This window comes from Schistocerca nitens, chromosome 11 (genome assembly GCF_023898315.1).
Source record: "Schistocerca nitens isolate TAMUIC-IGC-003100 chromosome 11, iqSchNite1.1, whole genome shotgun sequence".
Classification (NCBI taxonomy): Eukaryota; Metazoa; Arthropoda; class Insecta; order Orthoptera; family Acrididae; genus Schistocerca; species Schistocerca nitens.
In genome coordinates, this window is record NC_064624.1 from 17,045,053 (window position 1) to 17,069,315 (window position 24,263).

At 40.7% G+C, this 24,263-nt stretch overlaps 1 protein-coding gene across 2 annotated transcripts in view; it reads left to right on the forward strand.

Moving 5' to 3' along the window:
* The window catches only part of LOC126212913 (autophagy-related protein 9A), a 145,847-nt gene that overhangs the window by 61,142 nt on the left and 60,442 nt on the right, over positions 1–24,263 (forward strand). For both annotated transcript variants that reach the window (XM_049940418.1, XM_049940419.1), the window contains exons 7-9: positions 305–489; positions 10,325–10,503; positions 16,148–16,279. In XM_049940418.1, coding sequence (XP_049796375.1) covers positions 305–489; positions 10,325–10,503; positions 16,148–16,279 — 496 coding nt within the window. The remainder of the gene's footprint in view (positions 1–304; positions 490–10,324; positions 10,504–16,147; positions 16,280–24,263) is intronic.

Genomic DNA, 24,263 nt, shown 5'->3' on the forward strand with positions numbered 1-24,263 from the left:
TTGTGTACTTTACATACGACCAGAATTTCTTCGGATATTCTACCAAATTTCGAGACAATGTTTCATTGTGGAACCTATTAAAGGCATCTCGCATTGAAGTCCATTCCACTTACGTGGCAGCGGTGTTATCCCCTAAAAACCTTTATAGACTGTGATCCCCAATGAAGGAAAGATCATTAATGTAAGATGAGTTTTATACTTACTAGTGTATGCCGTTAGGCTGTGCACTGTACAATAAATGGCGAAAGAGTGGTACCGCGTAGTAGTGTGGTGACTGTGCTGCAGCGGGGCCGTCTGCCGACAGGGGGCCCGTGGGCGCCGTTCGAGAACAGCTGGCACCTGCGCGAGGACTACAAGAAGGCGGCGCGGCGGCAGGAGCTGGCGCGACAGCTCGCCACCCACATGCTGTGGGTCGGCGTCGCCAACTTCGCCCTCATGCCCGTCATCACGCTCTGGCAGATCCTCTACTCCATCTTCAACTACACGGAGGTCAGTTGCGCACCCGCTTCGGAAGTTTGCCACTCTTACACATTCGCGAGTACGTCGAGCCGATCCTTTGTGTGTCCTTCGGGTCACGTATACTTTAGTACTACATTACACAGTGTCCTTATTACAGCACGTGGCGCAGTCCGAAGCAAACCGAACGGGATCGGGCCCGAGGCGAGTCTTAACGTCAATAACGTGCTGGAGGTTTGTGCCTATGCATTATGTCTCTGGCGTGTCTATAATGTGAAGATTATAGGTCTGATCCTGTTTGGTTTACGTTGCCACATGCCATAATAAAGACACTGTCCAGCGTTTGTAAAGGTTTGACAAGCAACAATTAACTGCTGGGATATTTTTATGTACAGTATCTCGTGTACCCTTTGCTACCAAATATCGGCCGATCCAAAGATGTCAAAATCGAGGTGAAATGCATCTTCGGGAAGTAATAGAAAATGATAAGACTGCAACCATAACTGTTTTTTGTTCATATTGTACATACTGCTCGCTGTAGCCGCCCCATAATGAAATGTCAAAAGTTTTAACTACCCTTTCTATTGTTGCATGAGCAGTGCCTATTAGACAGAGGGGGTCTGACAGCTGATCAGTTCCAGTCATTCCAGCAGGAAGCAGGTACACGGCCCATGTTGTCTGTAGTTCAACCGTGCCTAGACGGTCAATACCACAGTTCGATCGCATCTGCAGTGTTGCTTTGTGCCAGGAATGGCTCTCGACAAGGAAAGTGTCCGGGCGTCTCGAAGGGAACTGAAGCGATGTTGTTTGGACACGGAGGAGATAAGAGAGAGGAACTGTCGACGACATGCCTCGCTCAGGTCTCCCGAGGGTTATTACTGCAGTGGATGACCGCTGTTTTATGCAGCTCTCCACTCTACTCCATTCTGTACGAACCTCTTCCTCTCCGAATCTCTGCACCCCACATTCATTTGAAGCTGCTCAGTGTACACCTCCTAATATTGTGAAGGACCTCATTTTGCCCAGTGTAACGCATCAACTCGACATGGCGTGGACTCGAAAAGTCATTGCAGTAATATTGAGCTGTGCTGCATCTCTATCAGGTGCTGGGTGGCCAAATTGTTCACTCGAATTGTCCAGAATGTTCTTCAAACCGGTCACGGAGAATTGTGGCACGGTAACGTGACACTGTTGTTTGGGAACACGAAGTGCACAAATGCTGCAAATGGTCTCCAAGTAGCTGACAACCATTTCCATTCAGTGATCGGTTCAGTTGGACCAGAGAACCCAGTCCATTCCACGTAAACACAGTCCACACCATTATGGAACAACGAACAGCTTACTCGGTGCTTTGTTGACAACTTGCTTAGTGGAGTCTGCACCACTCTCGAACCCCACCATGAGCTCTTAGCAACTGGAATCTGGACTCGTCTGACCGGGTCACGGTTTTCCAGTCGCCAAGAACCCAACTGGTACAATTGTGAATTCGAGAGAGGCGCTGTGTCCGATGTTGTGCTGTTAGCAGAGGCACTTGCTTCAGCCGTCTACTGCCGTACCCCATTTACATCAACTTTTGCCTCACTATCCCAGTGGATATGTTCGTCATACATCCCACATTGATTTCTGTGGAAGAGTTGCTTGTGTGTCAACACTGACAACTCTGCGCAGTCACCACTGCTCTCGTTCATTAAGTGGAGGCCGTCAATCACTGTGTTGTCCGTGGTGAGGGATAATGAATGAAATAGTGTTCTTGGCACACTCTTGACACTTTTTATCACATAATTCCTTAACGATTTCCAAAATGGAATGCCCCATGCGTCTAGCTCCAACTACCATTCCGCATTCAAATTATCTTAATTGCCACAGTGTGGCGACAATGACATTGGAAACATTTTCACATAATTCACCTGAGACAAATGACAGCTCCGCCAATGCACTGTCGTTCTATACCTCGTGTACACGATACTACCACCGTCTGTATATCTGCGTATTGCTAGACCGTGACTTTTGTCACGTCAGTGTAGTCTAGTCTTGGTTTCTTTCTACAGTACTGACCAATCTCACCCCCACCCCCCCACCCCCATTTCCATACCGATAATTCCTTGATGTTGTAGCATGTTTCCTGTCAACCATTCCCTGCTTTTATTTAACCCTCCAGGACCCACAACAAGTAATATCAATTGTTCGAGATCTGTCTAAAAAGTACCGAACCTTTGATTTTCCCACACAAAATAGAGACGATAGCACAGCGCCACTGTACACACTAAAGGAAGAGACCTTTTATGCGCATACATGAATTTTGTCCCTGCCTTCCAGCACGTCAGTCGCTGCCTGTCGGTCACTGAGTGAGGTGCTACACGACGTGTTCGTCCGATTACCGATTCTCTCGAAGTGACTGAACGTGTTGAGCAAAGATACTGCATCAAATTTTGTCAATATTCGTGACTCTCAAAGCGAAACAATTTGTAAGATTCAGCAGGTGTATATAGAAGATGGGACGAGTGTAACACAAATTAAGGAGTGCTTCGACCGATTCAAAAATGGCCGCACATCAGCGGAGAGTGACCGACGCTCTGGTAGACCCCAAACTGCTCGGAGTTGGTGCAGGGGTGCAAAATTTGGTGACGGAAGGTCGTCATTTGACCGTGCAGGAGATTGCCCGAGAGGTTGGAGTGAGTAAAGATTCTGCACATGCAATGTTGCGTGTTGATTTGAATTTGCACCGAGTAGCTGCGAAATTCGTGCCCAAGTTGTTGTCACTGGAACAAAAAGACCTCCGTGTTGGTGTTGCACAGGACCTTCAACACTTATCCTGGGTTTCTGAACACCGTTATAACTGGAGATGAGTCACGGGTGTACGGGTACTACCCAGAAACCAAAAGACAGTCGTCGCAAAGGAAGCATCCCGAGTCTCCGAGGCCGAGGAAAGTGCGGCAGGTGTGAAGCAAAATCGAGGTGATGCTGACTGTCTTCTTTGATGTCCGTGGAATTGTGCATCGTGAATATGCACTGGAAGGACAAACAGTGACAAAGGAGTACTATTGACATGTTCTCTGGCGACTCCGTGATGCAGTTCAGTGCAAAAGACCAGATGTGTGACCAGCAAAAAACTGGCAACTGCATCACCACAGTGCTGCACACATTCGTCCCACTTGATCAAAAATCTCTTGGCCAAACATGGAATTGCAGCTGTTTGCCAACCTCCCTACTCTACAGACATGGCTCCATGCGAATTCGGTTGTTTCCAAAATTGAAGACGCCACTGAAAGGATCCCGTTTTGAGAGTAGAGAAGAGATAATACGGAACATGATGACGGAGCAGAACACCATTCCAAAAGAAGACTTCTAGAGGTGCTTCCAGCAGTGGAAGGGTTGGCGGGCTAAGTGTGTGCAAGCACAAGGGGCCTAGTTTGAAGGGGATTAGGGTCCCAACCCCATCAGGTATTTGAAATATTTTTTCTGGCCAAAGGTCGGATACTTTTTAGGCAGGCCTCGTAGGTTGTTCTTAGCAGACTATTATTTACAGTTACCAATATGTTGAAGGGCAAATGTGCAACTTTTAGCTTTTTTTTTCATTTTTGAGTCCTTTTTAACAATGTGTTACACACATGTAATAATGAATTTTCCTTGTCCAGCAGATATCAATGCACTTGTAAGATTAGCTTGAAACTGTCAGAGAGAAACATGTTTTTCAGACAGGACCTTGCAGTCTTCTCTATATTTCAACCAGCTACTGACAACAGCTATCGTTATTGTGTTCCAGAAGATAGAGAAATACCGTCTTCTGCATTTTATTGGAGATTTGTGTAGCAATATCAACATATCGTGAAGATCTACTCCTCCCATATTACAATTTTACATTTGAAGAATGGAAGGCCTTGGAACAAGAATATGTTCTTTCTTAGTCCTATCCCACCTTTCTGCCGTGTCCTTTGACTCTACACCTGTTAGCAAAGATAAAAATGTAACACATTTGTTACCATACCATTTCACAATGATGAACTTGCCCGTTGTGTCAGCTTGTGAAGCTACAGTACCGTGTCCTTGCGCTATCATTTTCTTTTCATTGGGAAGAGTACATTGCTTGAATCTTCCAGCTCTTATTGTGCCTGTAGAATAAATACCCCTCTTCAGTAGGCTCTCAGCAACATGATATGATGTGAAGAAATTATCTGTATAAACTTTAAAAAAGTGATTGTCTTCCAATCACAGCATTGTAACCAAGACCTTTTCCAGGTACCTTGCTACCTTAAAAACTGCACCTTGGTAAGTGTCTAAATCACACAAATATCCTGAGGGACCAGCTCTAGCCCACATTTTGAATCCCCCATCTTGCTGGCTTGTTTTATGTATATTATCAAAGACTACTGTGTCCTTTGAAGGGGATCATTATGTCGTAAACACACAGATTCTGCTCAGGCAGTTTTCTCGGGGATGCTTGTGAGAACGAAGTAAGCCGAGGTCGAATTTTCCATAGCTTATCTTCTTTCTGTGGTATTCAGTAACAATAAGATTGCACTGAAAATGCAATAGATACACTAGTTTCTGAAAGCGTCTTCGAACCATTATATCGGAAAGCAGATTATGCCATATGTTTTTTCCCAATAACATCACACGCTAGGCATTTGAGCCAAGCCCACTCACAAGTAAATACCTAAAAGCTGCTCCAGCTCAGCTAGGGTAATGTCAATAGCTGTACCCGATTTCTGAATACTATGGATATTAATTTGTTGAACACAGAGTGTCACAAAAGATCTGAAGTACTGCAGAGGGGTGAGCACTTCTTCTGGAAGCTGCACAAATGGATGAATTTCTGGAGAAAAGTCACCATCACTCGATGACAACTCTGTACCTTCTGGAACATCTGCAGGATTTACTGAATCAAAAACAGCCGACTCTTGCAACTCCTCCGGAGTAGAAGTTCCTCCACCGTCATAGTACGTGCTACCGTTAGTCAGAATTTCATCACCGTCCTCATCGTCAAGTTCATAAAAATCAGTTTTATCGGGATTATTTAGAACCTCAAGAATCGTTAACTGGAAGTAAAGGAAAATGCCTAAACATCACAATATGGACATTCATAAACGTAACCCTAAATGCCCACTGTTACACATACACAATGTGTTCGTTTCAACACTCCTAGGGTATTTCAACATGCAAAACCAAAAGAATACAAATAATTGGTCCACTAGTACTTATTTAGAGAGAGAATATTTACTATTTATGTGATTAAAAGTGTATCATCCACATAGAGGAGCCCACATACTTCGTGTGACATGATGGTGACCAACTCCTGCCCTGGAGCACCTAAGAAGTTACAAATATGGTAAAGATAATATTTCTACAGTAGTTCCAATTATTCGTCACAGAATGTGCTGCATGGCTTGTATAAATGTGTAACAGTGGGCATTGGTAAATTAGCATTGGCTAAAGACCAGTAAAACCCGTACAAAACTTAAATTACATGTATGTAACCAGGATAGTAGAGGGTTAACTTTTGCCTTTGAGTTATTTTCTCCCCAATCCAGCTCTGTACATCTACATTTACATCTACTAGATACTCCACAAGCCACCGTACGGTTGTTGGCGGAGGGTACCGTGTACCACTACGTGTCATTTCCCCTCCTGTTGCACTTGCAAATAGAGTGAGGGGATAAAGACTGTCTGTATGCCTCCGTATGACCCTAATTTCTCATTTCTTATCTTCACAGTCCTTGCACGTGATACATGTTGGCGGCAGAAGAATTGTTTGGCAGTCAGCTTCAAGTGCCGGTTCTCTAAATTTTCTCAGTAGCTTTTCTCGAAAAGAATTCAGCCTTCACTGCAGGAATCCCCATTTGAGTTCCCGGAGCATCTGCGTAACACTTATGTGTCGTTAGAACCTGCCGGTAACAAATCTAGTAGCGTGCCTCTGAACTGCTTCAATGTCTTCCTTCAATCCGACCCGGTACAGATCCCAAACTCTTGAGCAATACTCGAGAAAAGGTTGCACCAGTGTCCTATATTTGGTCTCCTTTACAGGCAAACCACTCTCTCCTAAAAGTCTCCCATTAAACCGAAGTTGACCATTCTCCTTCCCCACCGCAGTTTTCACACACTCGTTCCACCTCGTATCGCTTTGCAACGTTACGCCCGCATATTTAAACGACTTGACTGTGTCAACCGGGATGCTAGTATTACTGTATTCGAACATTACAGGTTTGTTCTTCCTCCTCATCAGCATTAACTTACATTTCTCCACATTTAGGGCTAGCTGCCATTCATCACACCAACTGGAAATTTTGTCCAAGTCTTCTCATATCTTCCTAAAGTCACTAAACTGACACCTTACCGTACACCACGGAATCGTCAGCGAACAACTGCAGCCTGCTGCCCACCCCGACCACCAAATCATTTACGTATACAGAGAACGACGACGGTCCTATCGCACTTCCCTGATCGTCTCGTCTGCCAGTGGGTTAAATGTCTTAACGTGTGTTAATCGATCTACCCTTCTGATCTTCACCACTCTTGCATAGCACCACATTTCAAAAGCTTCTGTTCGTTTTTGGTTTGAACTGTTCGTGGTACACGTTTCACTTCTGTATGAGGTTTCATTGCAGGCAAATATCTCGAAGAGACTTCCTCATACCTAAATTTATTCATTGTTACCAAATCTCTTTTTTTACAGAAATGCCTACCTCACTATAGCCAGTCAGCATTTTATGCCCTCTCCACTTCATCAGTAGTTAGTTATTTAGCTTCCCAAGTAATGTAACTCATTTACCGCTTTAAGTGTCTCATTTCCTAATCTAATTCCCCCAGCATTGACTGATTTAATTTGAGTGCGAGGGGTAGACAAAACACCACTCTCCATAATGGGACCTCGGAATGGTTCCATTCAAAAAACACTCACTACACAGTTGAAGTCGTTTATCTCACTGGTAGATAAGATAATGAATTTGTGTTTTATAGAACATTGTCAGCTGCTGATGGATCCTCAACCACATCTACTCTTACACTTATTTGTCTGACTGAAACTGGTATCAATGCATATCTTTCTTCTGGTCACCTAAGATGTGAAATTCGTACAGTGAAAGAGCTGGGCTGTACGAAGGATGTTGCAGTGTTTCCCATTCAAATCACTGAAGCATAGCCTTCATTGGAATCGTAGTGTGGGGCCGGGCATTATCGTGCAATAGGATGTTTCCATCCGGCAGCCCGAGTGCAGACGCCAAAGCCGACAGCAGAGACAGCCCACATTTCTTCTGCCAAAAAAATCCAAAGCTGTTCAGACACTCCTCCCTCGACTCCAGGGTCTTCCTGCTCGTCGAGTTGTTAGTGTGTGGAACCGCAATCGGTGCACAGTGTTACGAAGAGACTTTGTAGAAAGTGCGACACACGGTGAAGTCAAAATGCCTGGGAATTCTGTCGGGTAGAATCGTACCGTTGCACGATATTGCCTAGTCCCACACTTCCGATCCGACGAAGGCCACATTTCACCTATTTCAGTGGAGAACACTGTGGCATCCTCTGTGCGGTGCAGATATTTTGTTGTGTAATTTTTTGTGTCTTTGGCGACCTGCAGAAAGACGTGCATGGGTGTCTGTTTCAGTCGGACAAGGAAGTGCGAGAGAGGTGTGGTTGTGGATCCGTCAGTGGCTGACTGCATTCTGTGAAACGGGAACTGATCGTCTTGTATCCCAGTGGAAAACTGTGGTGATTCTTTTTGAATTGAACCATTTGGTGGTTCTGTTGTGGCAAGTTCTTCGTTTTCATTTGACTCCCCTTATACAGTCAGTTAACCTTCATTTACTTTTGTTGGTACTCATTTTATATTCTCTTTTTCTGGATACTATCCATTCTGTTCAAATTCTCTCCAGGATCCTTTGCAGAATTAAAATGTCATTTGCTAACCTCAACATTTTTATTTCTTCTCCCTGAACTTTAATAACCTTTCCAAAGCTCTCCATAGTTTCCTTTACTGCTAGCTCAGTGTACAGTGTCGTGGACGGGTTATGACCATGAGTCCTTTCTCGATCACTGCTTCCTTTTCGTGTCCTCTTACAGCTGCCGTTTGATTTCTGTATAAGTTGTGGATAACCTTATGCTCCCTGTATTTTGTCCCTGCTATCTTCAAAACTTGAAAGAATGTATTCCAGTCAGAATTGCCAAAAGCTTTCTCCAAGTCTACAACGTAAGTTGACATTTCTTTGGCTTATCATCTTGGAGAAATTGTGGACTGTGTTTCTCTAAAACATAATCTTCACCAATGTTTCCATTCTTCTGTAAATAAATTGTGTTCATATTTTGCAGACACAATTAATTGAACTAGTTTGATAATACAAATGTCAGCAACTGTCTTCTTTGGAATTGTGATTATTACGTTCTTCTCGAAGTCTGAGACCATTTCGTGAGCCTCATATATCGTGCACCTCAGGGGGAATAGTTTTGCCGTGGCTGGCTCTCTCGAGTATCTCAATTGTGTTGGAATGTTGTCTGCTCCAAGGAACTTGTTTCGACGTAGGTCTTTCCGAGCTCTGTCGAATTCTTGCCTGTATTGATTAAATGTAAATAGAGATTTGTCCATTTCTGTGAACCAGTTTTCAAGGGATTTCAAGCTTGTCTTCAGATGGGTCTTGCAGAAGATATTTATCTTTGTAGTGTGGTGGGTACTGGCAGTGTGACAAAATGATACCGCCATGCTCTGTCCTCGATGACCTAAATCTCTGGATGTGACACCCAGAGATTTCTTGGGATTATGTGAAAGACCTCGCTTATGTGGGTCTGTTGCCAGAAACAAGTCCACAACTCAAAATATGCATTTCTGATGTGCACATGTTGGTGACTCTGCACGCGCTCCGAATGTACGGTGAGAATTAGATTATCGCCTAGATGTCTGTCAGACCGAGGGGAGTTGTGTAGAACATCTATGAAGTACGTTAAACAAAATTAAGTTTCTTTTACGTTTGCCATCATTCTTATTTGTGTATCATTATACATAAAATATTCATAGCCACTATTAACTGGTATTTTCCTTTTCAATTTCCATGTATTTATATTTTGTACTAATATTTAACTAATGATGCTTTTCAGACACAGTTCTGGTATCATTTCTGTGATCTCTTGTTACCAACTGCTGTCCATATTTGAAATATTTCTGACAATCTTTATGATTTGTATTAGTAGGTATACTTCTGGTATGTAAGTATGCTGGTAATACATACCCACAACTTTTAATTGGATTTTGGTACTTCTGTCTTCCAATACTTTGTGGGGTGACAGTTGTTACATTACATATGTAACAATGATGACACCTTTAGCTGTATTTTTGTGTTATTTTAATTGCAATTGATTTTGGTGTTACCTTACACAGTCTTCAGGCCCCTGAATATAGTAAATGTTGTTTTTATTATGACTGTATGAAATACAGTGTCAAGTAATTCACGGTTACTTTTAAAATTGAATGTACATGAATTCCGTTAAACTAAAACAATTCCAATTTTCATATGTACTTGTGAGCAGCAAAGTATTAAAACTTCAACAAATGGCGAGAGCTATGTATAGTGTCTAAGCTACATCGTATTTATTGTGTTTCACTAAACTCAGACCACCGTTGACGTAGATGGATTAATAAGTAAGAGCAATTAGGCACTCTGTCACGAGTGCTGTTCTCTAATGTTCCTGAATATTGTTTTCCGAAAAGAATATTTTTTCCGTTCAGAAATTCCCTCCGAACTCAGAAATAATTTCGTAATACTCTCGTGTTGCGAGGATCGCTTTTTCTACTCGTCTCCGTTAACTTCGGTCGGTCGTTAGCGCTCTACGAACTTCTGTCGGGGCAGGAGGAGGTGCTCCGTAGTAATCTGTGCCGCTCGCGTGCCGACAGATGATAAAGCGCGAGCCGGGCAGCCTGGGGACGCGGCGCTGGTCGCTGTTCGGCCGGCTCTACCTGCGCCACCTCAACGAGCTGGAGCACGAGCTCAACGCGCGGCTCAACCGCGCCTACCGGCCCGCCTCGCGCTACATGGGCAGCTTCACCTCGCCACTGCTCACCGTTGTCGCCAAGTGAGTCACCCTACTCTCTGCTCAACTCTGCTTTAGTTTAGCTTACTTTAGTTGTCTGCAGGTTTTGTGGATAACGATAGCAACCTCTTGCTGTGATAGGCAATGAATCAGTTTTACACGTATAATACACTTTTTCACAGGAAAATATGGCAGAACTCCTTCTCTCTCTCTCCCTCCCTCTCTCTCTCTCTCTCTCTCTCTCTCTCTCTCTCTCTCTCTCTCCTCTCTCTGACACACACACACACACACACGGATTTTTCTTCTTGAGCATCAGCTAGGAGCAGACCCGTATTGTTCGATGGGGCCATTAGGAGTGAGGACAGCCGACTGTTTCATACTTCTGTCGGCATCATCAGTAACGCTCACGATGTTGGAGCAACAGGTGCGTTTTTCTGCTGCACAGTGCATAATTATAAATTTTTTCCTCTTGTGAAGGAGTGCAAGCGACAGAAATTTTCCAGCTATTGACTGCACCATTTGGTGATCGAACGTCATCGTGGTTGTGTGTATTTGCCTGGCGTAAAGAGTTTGAGGAAGAACGAGGATGTGTGGAAAATTGGCAACACAATTACCTTCCTCGGACCAGCATTATGTGTAGAGATGTTTGTGTGGTTTGAGATATTCTCTAAAGTGATCGACAGGTGACAATACCGGAACATTATCAGAAAACATAAGTAGACTCCATGGAAGACAGTGGGGGTAAATTAAACTCTTGATGTAAAAGTGCATTGACATTTAACAAAATTAACTAAGATTTTGTAATACACCTGCAGAGCAAACACACATTGCGCATTTGACCGAAGTTCCATGGCGTCTGAAGCTTTCAGCTGTCTACTTCACTCTCGTAAACCCTGCAACAATAGCCAAGCGGTCGCAAATCTTTCCATCTTGCTGCCCTACCCCAGATATCATCTCTTAGCAGTGAGCATAAAGAAGTGTGTGTGTGTGTGTGTGTGTGTGTGTGTGTGTGTGTGTGTGTTGCTGATGTAGGCAGTGAATAAAAGCTTTGTGTGAGTGTCTTTTAATTGTGCTTGTCTGCAACTTGACGTGTCTTCTTTACGGTAAGTAGTAATCTGTCTTTTCCGACACAATTAATTTATTCACTGCGTTTGATATTTTGCGTAAATGTGTTGTTGCTATGTATTTTTCCTCATTTAATTTCTGTTTTCCCTTTTCATTTATTATGTCTTCATGTATGAGTATTGTTTTAGATTTTGTGTCTGGTTCTTATAATTTGAGCACTATTTCTAAGTTGAAATTATCCTTTTGTGCTACGTACTCTGGTGTTGTAAGTTCATTTTGTATTTTCTATTAACCATTGATTTGAAAAGTGCATAATTGTATGAGTTTGGATGACATGAATTTTTGTGTATGGTGTTATCTATAATGGTTGGTCTCCTGTAGACCTCAAATATGTCACGGTTATTGCTATTACTTATTTGTGAGTCCACAAAATGTATAGATTTTGTTCCCTGTTTCTATTGTAAATTTTATTTTTGGACTAAGGTGTTTAAATGTGGTGAACTGTTTTTATGTCATTATCGTCTCCAGCTGTTATTAGTAATATGTCAGCAAAATTATATATCACTACTGTAATTTAGATAAGTGTGGCCAATTAGAAATTTTTTTTCTAGGGTGTTAATGAGCATATCTGCAATTGTACCTACAATACATTTTACCATTGCTACTTAGTTGGCATATGTTTTATGAATGTCACTCCACACAGATGTAATTAAAGTAGTAAAACAACTTTGTATGAAACACACACAGGCTCTATTATAATACTTATTAATTGTTATTAATACTGTATCAACTGTAACATCAACAGGTACATTCGACAATGGCATACTAGCAAAAACCTGCTTGTTGTGAAGAAATATGACCAGCACGAGTCAGTAAAAATTTCGCAGCTAGCTGGCAATCAATTTATATAAAAATGCTATATTTTGACATCATGTATGCTGTGGACCAGCTGAGAGCAAAAAGTGAAACAATTGAAACCAGTCAGTGCAGAGGGAATTAGCTTAGGAAGTGAGACACCAAAAGAACACACCTGAAAAAGAGAGATTTGTTAATATTCAGTATACATTAGTGTGTTAGGTAGTCTTTTTCTAGAGATATGTGTGGAGTGTAGCATCTTACAGAAGTAAAACATAGTGTTCAGTCAAGAAGAGAATAGAAGGTTTTGAGATGTGGAGTTACAGAAAAACATTGAGAACTAGATGGGTAGATCGGATAACTAATCAAGTGCTACTCAGCTGAATGGGAGAAAGAAAGGATTGGTAGATAGGACATTTGCTGAGGCATCAGGGAAATTTCATCTCAAATAATGTAGGCCAAGAGCAAGTGTGTTACATTGTTATTTCCAAGTTCCCTGAAAAAAATTGTGTATTGAAGTTCCATGAGACACCTTTCAAAAACTGAAATATTTTAATTTTTTGCTGCAGCAATGTTATGAAAAGGAAAGTTGCTACTTACCATATAACGGAGATGGTGAGATGCAGATAGGCACAGCAAAAAGACTGTCACAAATAAAGCTTTCGGCCAGTAAAGCCTTCGTCAACAGTACACGCAAGTGAGCGAGTGTGCGCCCACACACACACACACACACACACACACACACACACACACACACACACACAGTGCGGTATCAGTTGCCTGAGACTGCAGACATGTATGTGAGTTGGGTTTGTGTGTGTGTGTGTGTGTGTGTGTGTGTGTGTGTGTGTGTGTGTGTGTCTCGTCTATTGTTGACGAAGGCATTACTGGCTGAAAGCTTTATTTGTGACAGGCTTTTTGTTGTTCCTATGTGCAACTCACCATCTCCACTATATGGTGAGTAGCAACTTTCCTTTTCAGAATATAGTTACATTCCATCCTGGATTTATCATTGTTTAATTTTCTGATGATTTGTTAAAATGTTATAACCTCTCTAAATGAGAGTATTTGTGAAAATGTCATGATGATATGGGGAAAAATGTAATGAAAAAACTATGAGCGATAGAAATGTGAAATTATTTTTAATAAAAACCTTCATCATTTGTAACTTTTAACAAACTTCCATGTTTTGAAAAATATGTATAATCATAGGATGTTAACTGCCTTGAGAAATGATAAAATGGAAAGACTACTAACTACCATCTATGGCATCAACACCTGAAATTCTTAAACTATCAAAATGTTTCTATGTGAAGATAAGAGTATGTGAATTTTTTTTTTTATTTTGTATGAATTATTTTTCTCTAGAACCCTCATGCTGAATATTCTAAAAATTGGGTTGTGCATTAGTTGGACACTGTACTTATGGAAGGTAGAAGTGGAGTGGGCAATATTTTGCAGTGTAAAATTTCAGAAATTTTTATGTTAGACCTAGCTACTCTTAAGGTCAAAAAATCCAGGACACTTAAAAATTTAAATTGATTGCAGATGTTGAGTAAATGTGACGCAAATCATTATATCATAGTGAAAATAATTACTTTACATATAAGTGAATGGGAAACAACTGATTATTTTGTTCAAGCACTTCATAAAAAAATTAGGTATAGAAATCGCTTTGTATATACATTTTTCTGTTTCTGATATTATTCACAAATTTTTATTGTCTTGTGTCATGATTTTACTTCCTTATCATATTCCATGAATTAAAATTGGTTACACTCCTAACAGTCAACACTGCGTTGATGATGGTGTCATAAAGGAGACGGCTACATCTTGCACCACATGAGAGGGTCTAATTATCTACCTATCCGCCACAGAAGGAAGTTACTCACAACAATGTTTGCTAACTCATACTGAGGTATCTACCTTTCACACGCAGTAACAGGCCGCACTTTGTGGAAAACTGTTGTTGCAATGTATGTGCCACTCTGGGATAGAACCCAGCACTGACTTGACTGAATTCCAAACACTGGCTTCATAGCAGACTACTGTTGTCCCTTTTTTAAATGGAATTCCCCTAATGTACGAGGGCTGTCCAGAAAGTAAGTTACAATCGGCCGCAAAATGGAAACGACTATGAAAATCCGATAAAGCTTTGCAAAGATGTGTTGGGCAGTGTCTCTAGTATGACTCTAGGTAGGATTATGTCACTCTTTTCATTCCTGAGCTCTTAGTGAGCGCGTAAAGATGTTATAGAAAATATTGCCTCCCGCCAAGTACGAGGGCCTGGTGAGAATTTTCCCCTGAAGCTATGCAACCAACATTACATAACTGTCGTGCGGTTTCTTCTTAAAGACAATTCTCAGCCTCATTCTGCAGGGGCAATGAAGATGTTCCTGCATCGTTTCAATTGGAAATGTTTGGTTACCCACAATACAGCCCGTAATTGTCTCCCACTGAGTTTCATCTCTGCTCAAACGAACCGCTGGCTATGAAGACAACATTTTGGCACGGACAACGAGCTTTAGGCCAGTGTAGAGAATTGGTGGAAAGCACTGGTGTATGCCTTCTAAGATGAGGTTATTGGAAAGTTGGTACAACGCTACGAGCTACGACGAATGTCTGAGTCAGAACGGCGACTACGTAGAGAAGTAGCTGAAAGGTGTAGCTAACTGTTACAAATGAAACATTTCTGATTTTCACTGTGATTTTCATTTCGCGATCAATCGTAACTTACTTTCTGGACAGCTCTCGTATTTTCATTTGGAAGTAAGATTTTCGTGTTTTGTAGTAATTTTGATATGGTTTGTGCAAATCCAATAGCACCTCTTAAAGTATCAACAGCTTCATGCTGGAGATTAAATCTTGTTGCAAGTTGTTTACAAAGACCTCCTATCCGATCACATGCACTTTTTCCATGCCCTGTTGCTGAAAACATCAGTTTTTTGTCTTAATTTCTGTACAGTGTGTTCCAAGCTCATAAAGTTGAAAGCGGTATTTAAAATGAGATGCTGCACCATCAGTCACTTACACATTTAGGAAAAGAAAGGCCTCTAGATGCCACGTCATCAGTTATCGTGCTGACAGTGTAGCGAGCATATCGTAGAATGCACGCAGGCCTGCACGTTATAGGTGGCTGTCGAGATAGCAGTTTTTAGGTTTTGCAACCACACCGCATTGGATGCACGTGTCACTATCTTAAAGTTCTGCGGCAAGTGTACCAACATTATACATTTTACAAAGTTTTGAAGACGTTGCTTATGTAAAACTTGTTGGACACGCTGTTTTCTTCTTGTGACTTATCTCTCTTGGTCATTTAAATATTTGGGGCTACAACAGAAATGTCGACATTCAACGCAGCCGGCCGCGGTGGCCGAGCGGTTCTAGGCACTTCAGTTTGGAACCGTGCTGCTGCTACAGTCGCAGGTTCGAATCGTGCCTCGGGCACGGATGTGTGTGATGTCGATAGGTTTAAATAGTTCTAAGTTTAGGGGACTGATGACCTCAGCTATCCGCTGAAATTTCTGTACCCACAAATTAATGGGGTTAGCAGTCAAACAGTTAAAATGATTTTCTGTCCCTGTGCAAAATTTGGCATTTTGCAAACTGTATCCGCACGGTACTTTTTGCTGTCGAGTTCCGCCTTTGGGCCTTAACCGTCAGGTGCCAAGTAATTTAAATCGAACTTTATAGTCTCCTCGCCTTTGGCCCTCCTGACACGGAGCCCCGTTAAATTTACTGTCATTGTCGGTGTTTTTGCCCTCAGGAACGTCTCCTTCATGACGGGCGCCTTCCTGGCCGTGCTGCTGATCCTCACAATCTACGACGAGGACGTGCTGACTGTGGAGCACGTCCTCACCGCCATCACCGTGTTCGGCGGCATCATCGCCTGCTGCCGGTGAGTCTCACTGTTTCCGTTGCTGCTCCTGGAGCAGTACTCGCGTGAAACGTAGTAAGAGTCTGTGAAGGATACAGTGGGCGATGTGCGGTGAAAGTGTTTCGTTGCGAGTGGTGGGCGAGTTCATTTGTTTGTTTGGAAGGTGCGGCCATCAGTGTTTGCCACCTTTCGACCAGTCGGCGATGACAGAATTGAGACGCGTGCTCTGCAATCTTTCTCAAATGTTTTTACAAAAACTATTTGGTAAAAAAATTTCATTTTTGCATTACTTATTGCTTTGTACAGGATGTTTCAGAAGTGGTTGTCAGTATTCAGGGATATAACAGGAATGATCATTCGAAACAAAAAAGTCAAGTAAACATGGGGGCTAAAATGCATACCTTAAGAGCTATGAGGTATTCTTGGTTTTCAGTATTGTGAAATAAATCTCTTCTACTGCAAGCTCTTTGCTTCCCATACTTTGGGAAGTGGTAGTATGGACCAAAGCAATAAAAACATGTTCAGTAAACATGTGATCAAAAATGCATACCTTAAAAGTTGTGAGCACTTGTTCATTAGAAGGGTTATGTTTCAAAATAGCGAAGATAAAAAGTGCTCATAGCTCTTAAGTTATGCATTTTAGGGCACATGTTTACTGGACTTTTTTTTCTTGTTTTAGCCCATACTACCACTTCCCAAAATATGGAAAGCTAAGAGCTTGCAGTAGAAGAGATTTGTTTCACAGTATCGAAGATCAAGAATTCCTCATAGCTCTTAAGGTATGCATTTTAGCCCCCTTGTTTACTTGACTTTTTTGTTTCGAATGATTATTCCCGTCATATTCTTGAATACTGACCATTGCTTCTGAAACTCTGTATATCAGTTTCATGCTGATGTGCCCTTAGTTTCGTTAATGGTTATAGTTATTGTGATATTTAAGTGGAAGTAAGATACTGCGCAAAATTTTAAAAAGTTTACAATGAAAAATAGGTGTCGTTATGATTTTGCATTTAGTGCATATTACATAATGTGTTGCTGCATATGAAATTTAGATAACATATTGAATTTTTCTTTAGACTTGGGTGGAGGTATCTGTCTGTCACGAACCTCGAGATGTAGTGTAGCACACTCATTTGTGATCACACAGCAGCAGAGTGAAATGTCCGCAACATTCCTCATATTTTCATAAACTGTTCGAGATATTGAAATGAGATTTTGGCAAATAGTAGCACGCAAAGAGGAGAGTATTTTGTGATATGCTTAATATGCAAAACTTCATTATCTACCGTGTTATTCAACAACTACAGACTTCTTGGCTGAAAGAATGCAATTTTTAAGGGCCATCAAAAGCTTCTGAAATGAGAAATGCTATGGGTTTGGAACAACACGAGTGAAGACATTACACATCTACTTTGTACTGAAGATGTGCCTTTTCATAGGCTACTGACCTTCCTTTTCCTCATTTCGTCACTTAATGAACTCAATAAACCACTGGTCCAGAATTCTCTCACAGTTGCGCCTGCGCAACATGTTACGTAGATGACATTGTGTGTGTTTTGGCAAAAGAAGCAAGTTAGAACACGGCAATCAGAGAATTGTGTAGGTTTTACTTAAAATTTGCCTCATGATGCTCGTCTGAAAGTTACAAATGGGTAACCAGCCAGGCAAAAATAAATTGCTGCATTCTCAGCAGAATTCTTTTTAGATACTAACCAAAGGAGAGGTTGACAGAGGTTTTTGAATGGTCACCATGCAAGTGTGGGTGTGGAGGGGCTTCACTTAATATTTAGAAAAAGTGTGAGTGCAGATTTTAGTTTAGAATGGCGCTCCCCCTCCAGCGCTCAGCATTTTCCCTTCCCCACTTGCGGTTAACTCTCCTATTGCCGCTCTCCCCACTCGTGCCCTGCCCACTGCGCATCTACTGACCGCGCTATTCTGTGCACACTGTATCTGATGGGGGTGCAGAGATCTTGCGTGTATTTATTATTTCGGAAAAAATAGGCAGCCCCCCAGTTAGTAGTCTCTCAAATCTCCAACTTCCTTAGGTACACTTACATTTTGGTCTTGTATTTGCCCACAGTTCTAGGTCTGTGGAGTCCGATAATTAAGTCCTCATTGTTGGGGTTCATAATTGTGTAAAAATTTTTAAAGGATTTCGTGGTCAGCTTTAACTGTAAAACTATTTATTTACAATATCCACCATCATGTTATTGTCCGTGTCACCATTATCCTTCTCCCTAGTAATACTGAAGCACTTTCTATAATGCACATTACCAGGGGTTACTTTATGTCCACCCGAGAAGAAGGGGGGGGGGGGGGGGAATCATAAATTTCTTAGCAATACCAACACACTTTAATAATGTGTACTACCAACTTCATGACCACCACAAAAAAAAATTAAAAAATGCATATTTCATTCATTGTTGCTGACTTTTACTCTCAACATGCATTACAAAAAGATATTGATGTGTAAGTAAGGTCCTGAATCGCAAAATATTGAATATAACATTGGGCAAAGTGACATCTGCTACCGAGATTTAAATTTGTGGGTTAAGTTTAACACAAAATTTTAAAGCATATGTGGAATCTGGTAGAATAATTCATTAAGTAAGCATAAAGTACACTCACTCCCTCCCACCCCAACCCCCACCTCCCCCACCTTGTATTGCGAGGGTTAAAGTTTGTTGGTAGTTGCTAAATGCTGTCATTATGAAGCGCTGAATGAATATAATTCGAGTAATTTGCAATCCATTTGAAGTAAAAGCTAGTTTTCATCACTTCAGTGTTTATAAAGTCATAGTTTCTGAACTACATGTTGTGGCATGATAAAGGTAGAGACTGTTTGCAAACTGTGTTGTGATTAGAATAAGTAATACAGAAGTAATAAATTAAAACATCTTGCCCGATGTTCCTCTTTTTACTTCTCAGGTAGCAAGAATGTGGTAAGCAATAACTTTCTTCCTTTCATCATTTTGTTTGGAGTGTCAGTGACTCGGATCAGCATAACTTCTGGCACACGAGTACCCAGATTTTATTCATGGAGTATTTAAGGATGGTAGTATGTAATAACTTCTAACATACCTTAAATATAATTTCAAAGCTTTTTGAAACTTTTTGTCACTGACACCCCAGACAAAAATGACAAAAGTTCATCACTTACTAAATTTTTGCTGTTTTTGCAGTAAAATGGCAACATCGGTTGTGACATTTTAATTTATTACTTCTTTACTAGTAACTTTATTCAAAACACAGTTTGCAAACAGTATCCACATATACCACAGAATGTACCTGCACGTTTGGCACACAGTTCATGAGAAATGATTTCATAAACATTGAAATATTAAGCCAAGCAAATTAGAGTTCAGCTTTCAAAAAATTAGTGGAATTCTGAAAAAGATTTTAATCACTCACGTATGCCTCTACATCTATATCTACATCTACAGTTATACTCCGCATGCCACCCAGCAGTGTGTGGCGGAGGGCACTTTACGTGCCACTGTCATTACCTCCCTTTTCTGTTCCAGTCGCGTATGGTTCGCGGGAAGAACGACTGCCGGAAAGCCTCCGTGCGCGCTCGAATATCTCTAATTTTACATTCGTGATCTCCTCGGGAGGTATAAGTAGGGGGAAGCAATATATTCGATACCTCATCCAGAAACGCACCCTCTCGAAACCTGGACAGCAAGCTACACCACGATGCAGACCGCCTCTCTTGCAGAGTCTGCCACTCGAGTTTGCTAAACATCTCGGTAACGCTGTCACACTTACCAAATAACCCCGTGACGAAACGCGCCGCTCCTCTTTGGATCTTCTCTATCTCCTCTGTCAACCCGACCTGGTACGGATCCCACACTGATGAGCAATACTCAAGTATAGGTCAAATGTGAATGATCTGAGTTTTCCCCGATTTGTGGGTGGAGCATCAGCTGTGATTAAAAATAAATAAATAAAACACATCAAAATATTGTGCTTTTTCTGGTTCTGCCACGAAAACCAAGCATTTAATTGAAAATTCTGAAGTTACAAAAAGTGTAGAGTATTAAATTCTACAGCAATGGAGCACAAAACTTTGCTATTTGATTAAATTTTCCTATAGAAAAATTACATCAGAAAACAGCAGACCTTTACACTTTTCGAAAACCATGTGGTGTTGCTATAAAATTCATTCTATCGTAAGAATTGACTAATTTGATGCAAAAATTTGATAGAAGAATGACTGTAGAACGTCAAATTGTGTTTTCAGAAAGTCAAAGTAAGTGGCCAAAAATCCTAGCAGGTCGTAAATATCACCATTATACAATTACAAGTGAATCACATGGTTAGCAACCAGCATCAATTTTCTACTTTTCATTCTATGAAAATTCACAGCATTCATTCTTTTATTGCTCTTACTGATACTTAATACCTAACCCACATGTTATTGAAATAATAGTTTTGAAACTATGGAAACAGCATAATAATAATAATAATAATATTAATAATAATAATAATAGTAATATATTGTATTATACAGGGTGTTTCATAATTCATGTTGTACACTTCTAGAGGTTGTAAAGCGGGCTTAGTAGTTAAAGTTGTACCTAGGAACCAATGCCCAGAAACGTCATCCGATGATGCTGTAGACCGTCAAAATTATAGTTGCTGGTGCCTGTATGTATATAGAGGATGATTCTGAGATGATGATGCAAACTGTCTAGGATGATGGAGAAGGATAAATGCATCAATTTGTGGTAAAGATGGTTTTGAAACGGAATGAGTTAAAAGTACAAACGATAATCATTCTTATAGCCCTGACAGTTGAATACATGTACCGGCACTGTTGTTGTTCTTGTGGTTGTTGTTGTATTTATTGGTCCTGTTGTCTACAAGGTAGCTTATGCATAAGACATTGGACAATTCAGGTTATAAATATACAGCTGAAAGTCATTTCTAGGCATGCTTATTTAAGGTTACAATAACACACTTTATGCATAAGTATTTATATAGCACACTTCATAAATTTAAATATTCTTCAATGGAGTAAAAACAGTGGTGCTGTAAATATGACTAGAGATTTTGCAAAGGTATTGATCTCAGTAATAGCTTTTACATTTTCAGGAAGTTTGTTATAAAGCTTAATTCCCCTGTGAAAAGTACCTTTTCGGCACAGAGCTGTGCTGACTTGAGTTATATGTAAGTTTCTGTTTTGTCTGGTAAGTGATCACGTGTATCACAGTTTTTTTGCAGACTGCAGTCCTTACCTATTACATTTATTTCAAAGAATAAAAGGGATTACATAATGTGTACACATGGAAACAGAGGAATACCACATTTCTTAAACAGAGGTTTAAAAGATTCTCTAGGCTTATACTGAAACAAGGTTGTAATAGCTCTTCTTGCAGTTTAAATGTGCTATTAGATATTTCAGTGTTTCCCCAGAAGGTGACCCCACATCTAAGATGAGAACGAAAGTAGGTATGATACGCATTCATTACTGTTTTCTCACTACAGCATGATTTTAATGAGCAAAGAAGGTAACATGTTTTGCTCAGTTCTGAATTGAGATATTCAATATGCTTATTCCATCTGACGTTGCTCTGCAGCCAAAGTGTTGAGAATTTGGTTTCAGTACTGTTACTAACTGGTTCGTCATTGATAGAGACGAATGGGATAAACATATCGTCGACAAGAACATTGTGGAATTGTAGTGCAATGGCATTTTTGCTGTTTATTACAAGCTGATTATTCTGTGCCCAGCTGCTAAGTTGTTTCATGACTGCATTTACTGACTGCTGTAGCTGTTCATTGCTGTCTCCTTTTAGTAGAATTGCGGTGTCATCTGCAAATATGATTGTTTTATGTGCTTCAACATTTTAGTTTAGATCATTTATGTACAGAAGGAACAGAAAGGGCCCCATTGCTGTTCCTTGGGGTACACCACATTTAATTTGTTTATAGTTAGATACAGTTTTTAGTCCAATATTTGTGTGCTTGATGCACACTGTCTGCTTACGATTATTAAGGAAGGAACTTATCCATTTGTCGGACAGACCTAGAATACTGTATCTTTCAAGCTTTGATAGCAAAATTTTATGAGCCACCATGTCAAAAGATTTTGACAAGTCAGTAAATACTCCTATTGATTCCTGTTTTTTGTCCATCAGGTTTAGGACGGAATTGATGCACTCGTAAATTGCAGTTGTCGTTGACTTCTTATTACTGAATCTGTGTTGTTGATTACATAGGATACTGTTCTTATTTATAAGTTTCATAAGTTTGTCATACATAACTCCTTTAATACTTTAGAGATGCAGGAGGAAATTGTGGTAGGTCTGTAGTTATTTACATTATCTTTATCGTCTTTTTCATATACAGGAATAATTTTTGATGTTTTCGATAAATCAGGGGAAGTGCCTGCCTGAAGTAAGCAGTCACAGAAATGTGTGAGTATTTCAATTAGGTTTGATGCACTCTTCTTTAATATTGTTGCAGGTATACAGTCAGTGCCTGCAGAGTTGGAATTTTTTAGTCCTTTTATTGCTTTAGCTGCTTCATCTTGTGAACCAAAACTGATGTACAGTGATCCTCTACATGCACTTATATACAGCAGTTTTGTTGCTGAGAATGTAGGGTATGCAATTTTCAGAGGTGGTAGTATGGACCAAAACAAGGTTAAAAATGTCCAATAAACGTGGCCTCTAAAAAGGATATCTTAAGAGCTGTGGGAACTTGTTCATTTTCATTACTGTCAAAGACATCTCCTGTATTGAACAAGTGCTCATGGCTCTTAAGGTATGCATTTTAGAGCCCATGTTTACTGGACTTTCTTAACCTTGTTTTGGTCCGTACTATCACCTCTGAAAGTTCCTACCTACAATCTTAGCAACAACAGTAGTAGTACATGTATTCTCCACTGTCAGAGGTGTCATAACGGTTTTCAGTTACAACTTTCAACTCATTTGTTTCTAGCACAGGGACCCTTACCTCAAATTGATACATTTATCCTTCTCCATCATCCTTGAAAGTCTGTAACATCATTGCAGAACCACCCTGTGTACACACAAATTTACAGGCACATGCACCTATTATTTTGACGCTCTGTAGTGTCGTCGGATGAACTTTCCAGAAGTGGATTCCTATGTAGGACTCGGTAGATGAAGTCCTCGATAAAGTCCTCTTTACAGCCTCTAGGGGCTTGTGGAAAGGATTTTGAAACAACCTGAATATAGGACCAAAAATTTGTTTACATGGGTGTAAATGACAAGAAATAAATTACGTTTATTCTTGTTAGATTATGAATAAAGAAACTTCGTTCAGTTAACAATAAACTGAGTCTCATAGGATTATGTAAAATTGCATTAAAATAGCACAAACTTAGTGTAAAATGTTAACATTTAGCTAAATACAACTGTTCCTTTTTTTAAACTGTTACTTCTCTATGACACTTGGAGGGAGAGGGACCAAATAACATTAATCCGAATTCTACAGTTTCTTCTGTATTAATATCCTCAGTGGGATCTCTTCTCCCTTCCTCCAAAATTCATTACCCGTGTCACAGTCATTAACGCCAATAATAAGGATATCAGTTGCAACATCAGAGTACGGGTGGTCTTTGCAGAGTTTATAAAGGGTGAAACACTTATTGCTGTTTTTCCCACAGGAACAATCTCCACGGCACACCGAGCCACGTGTGCAGTAAATTGTCTTGCAGGTGCTGCTTCTTTAGTTGGTGGGACTAGGCAAGAGGCCAAACGTTGAAGCCTTCCGATCCCATTGCGGTAAATCTAGTGCGTTGGTTTTTCGAAACTTCCACCTGCAAACACATTCTCAGGGAGTGCTGTCGAGCAGTTGCTCGTGTAGGAGGCGAAGAGGTGAGGTCGAATGTTGTCTTCAACAGTTATTTATTAGAAGATTTGATAACGAAGTACGTTAGTCAGTGACTTTGTTTCATTTTCAAAGTACAGTGCATTGCTATGAACTTCTTCCCCATATCGTAAGTCTCGTCGTCAGTAGCACGGGAATCGCT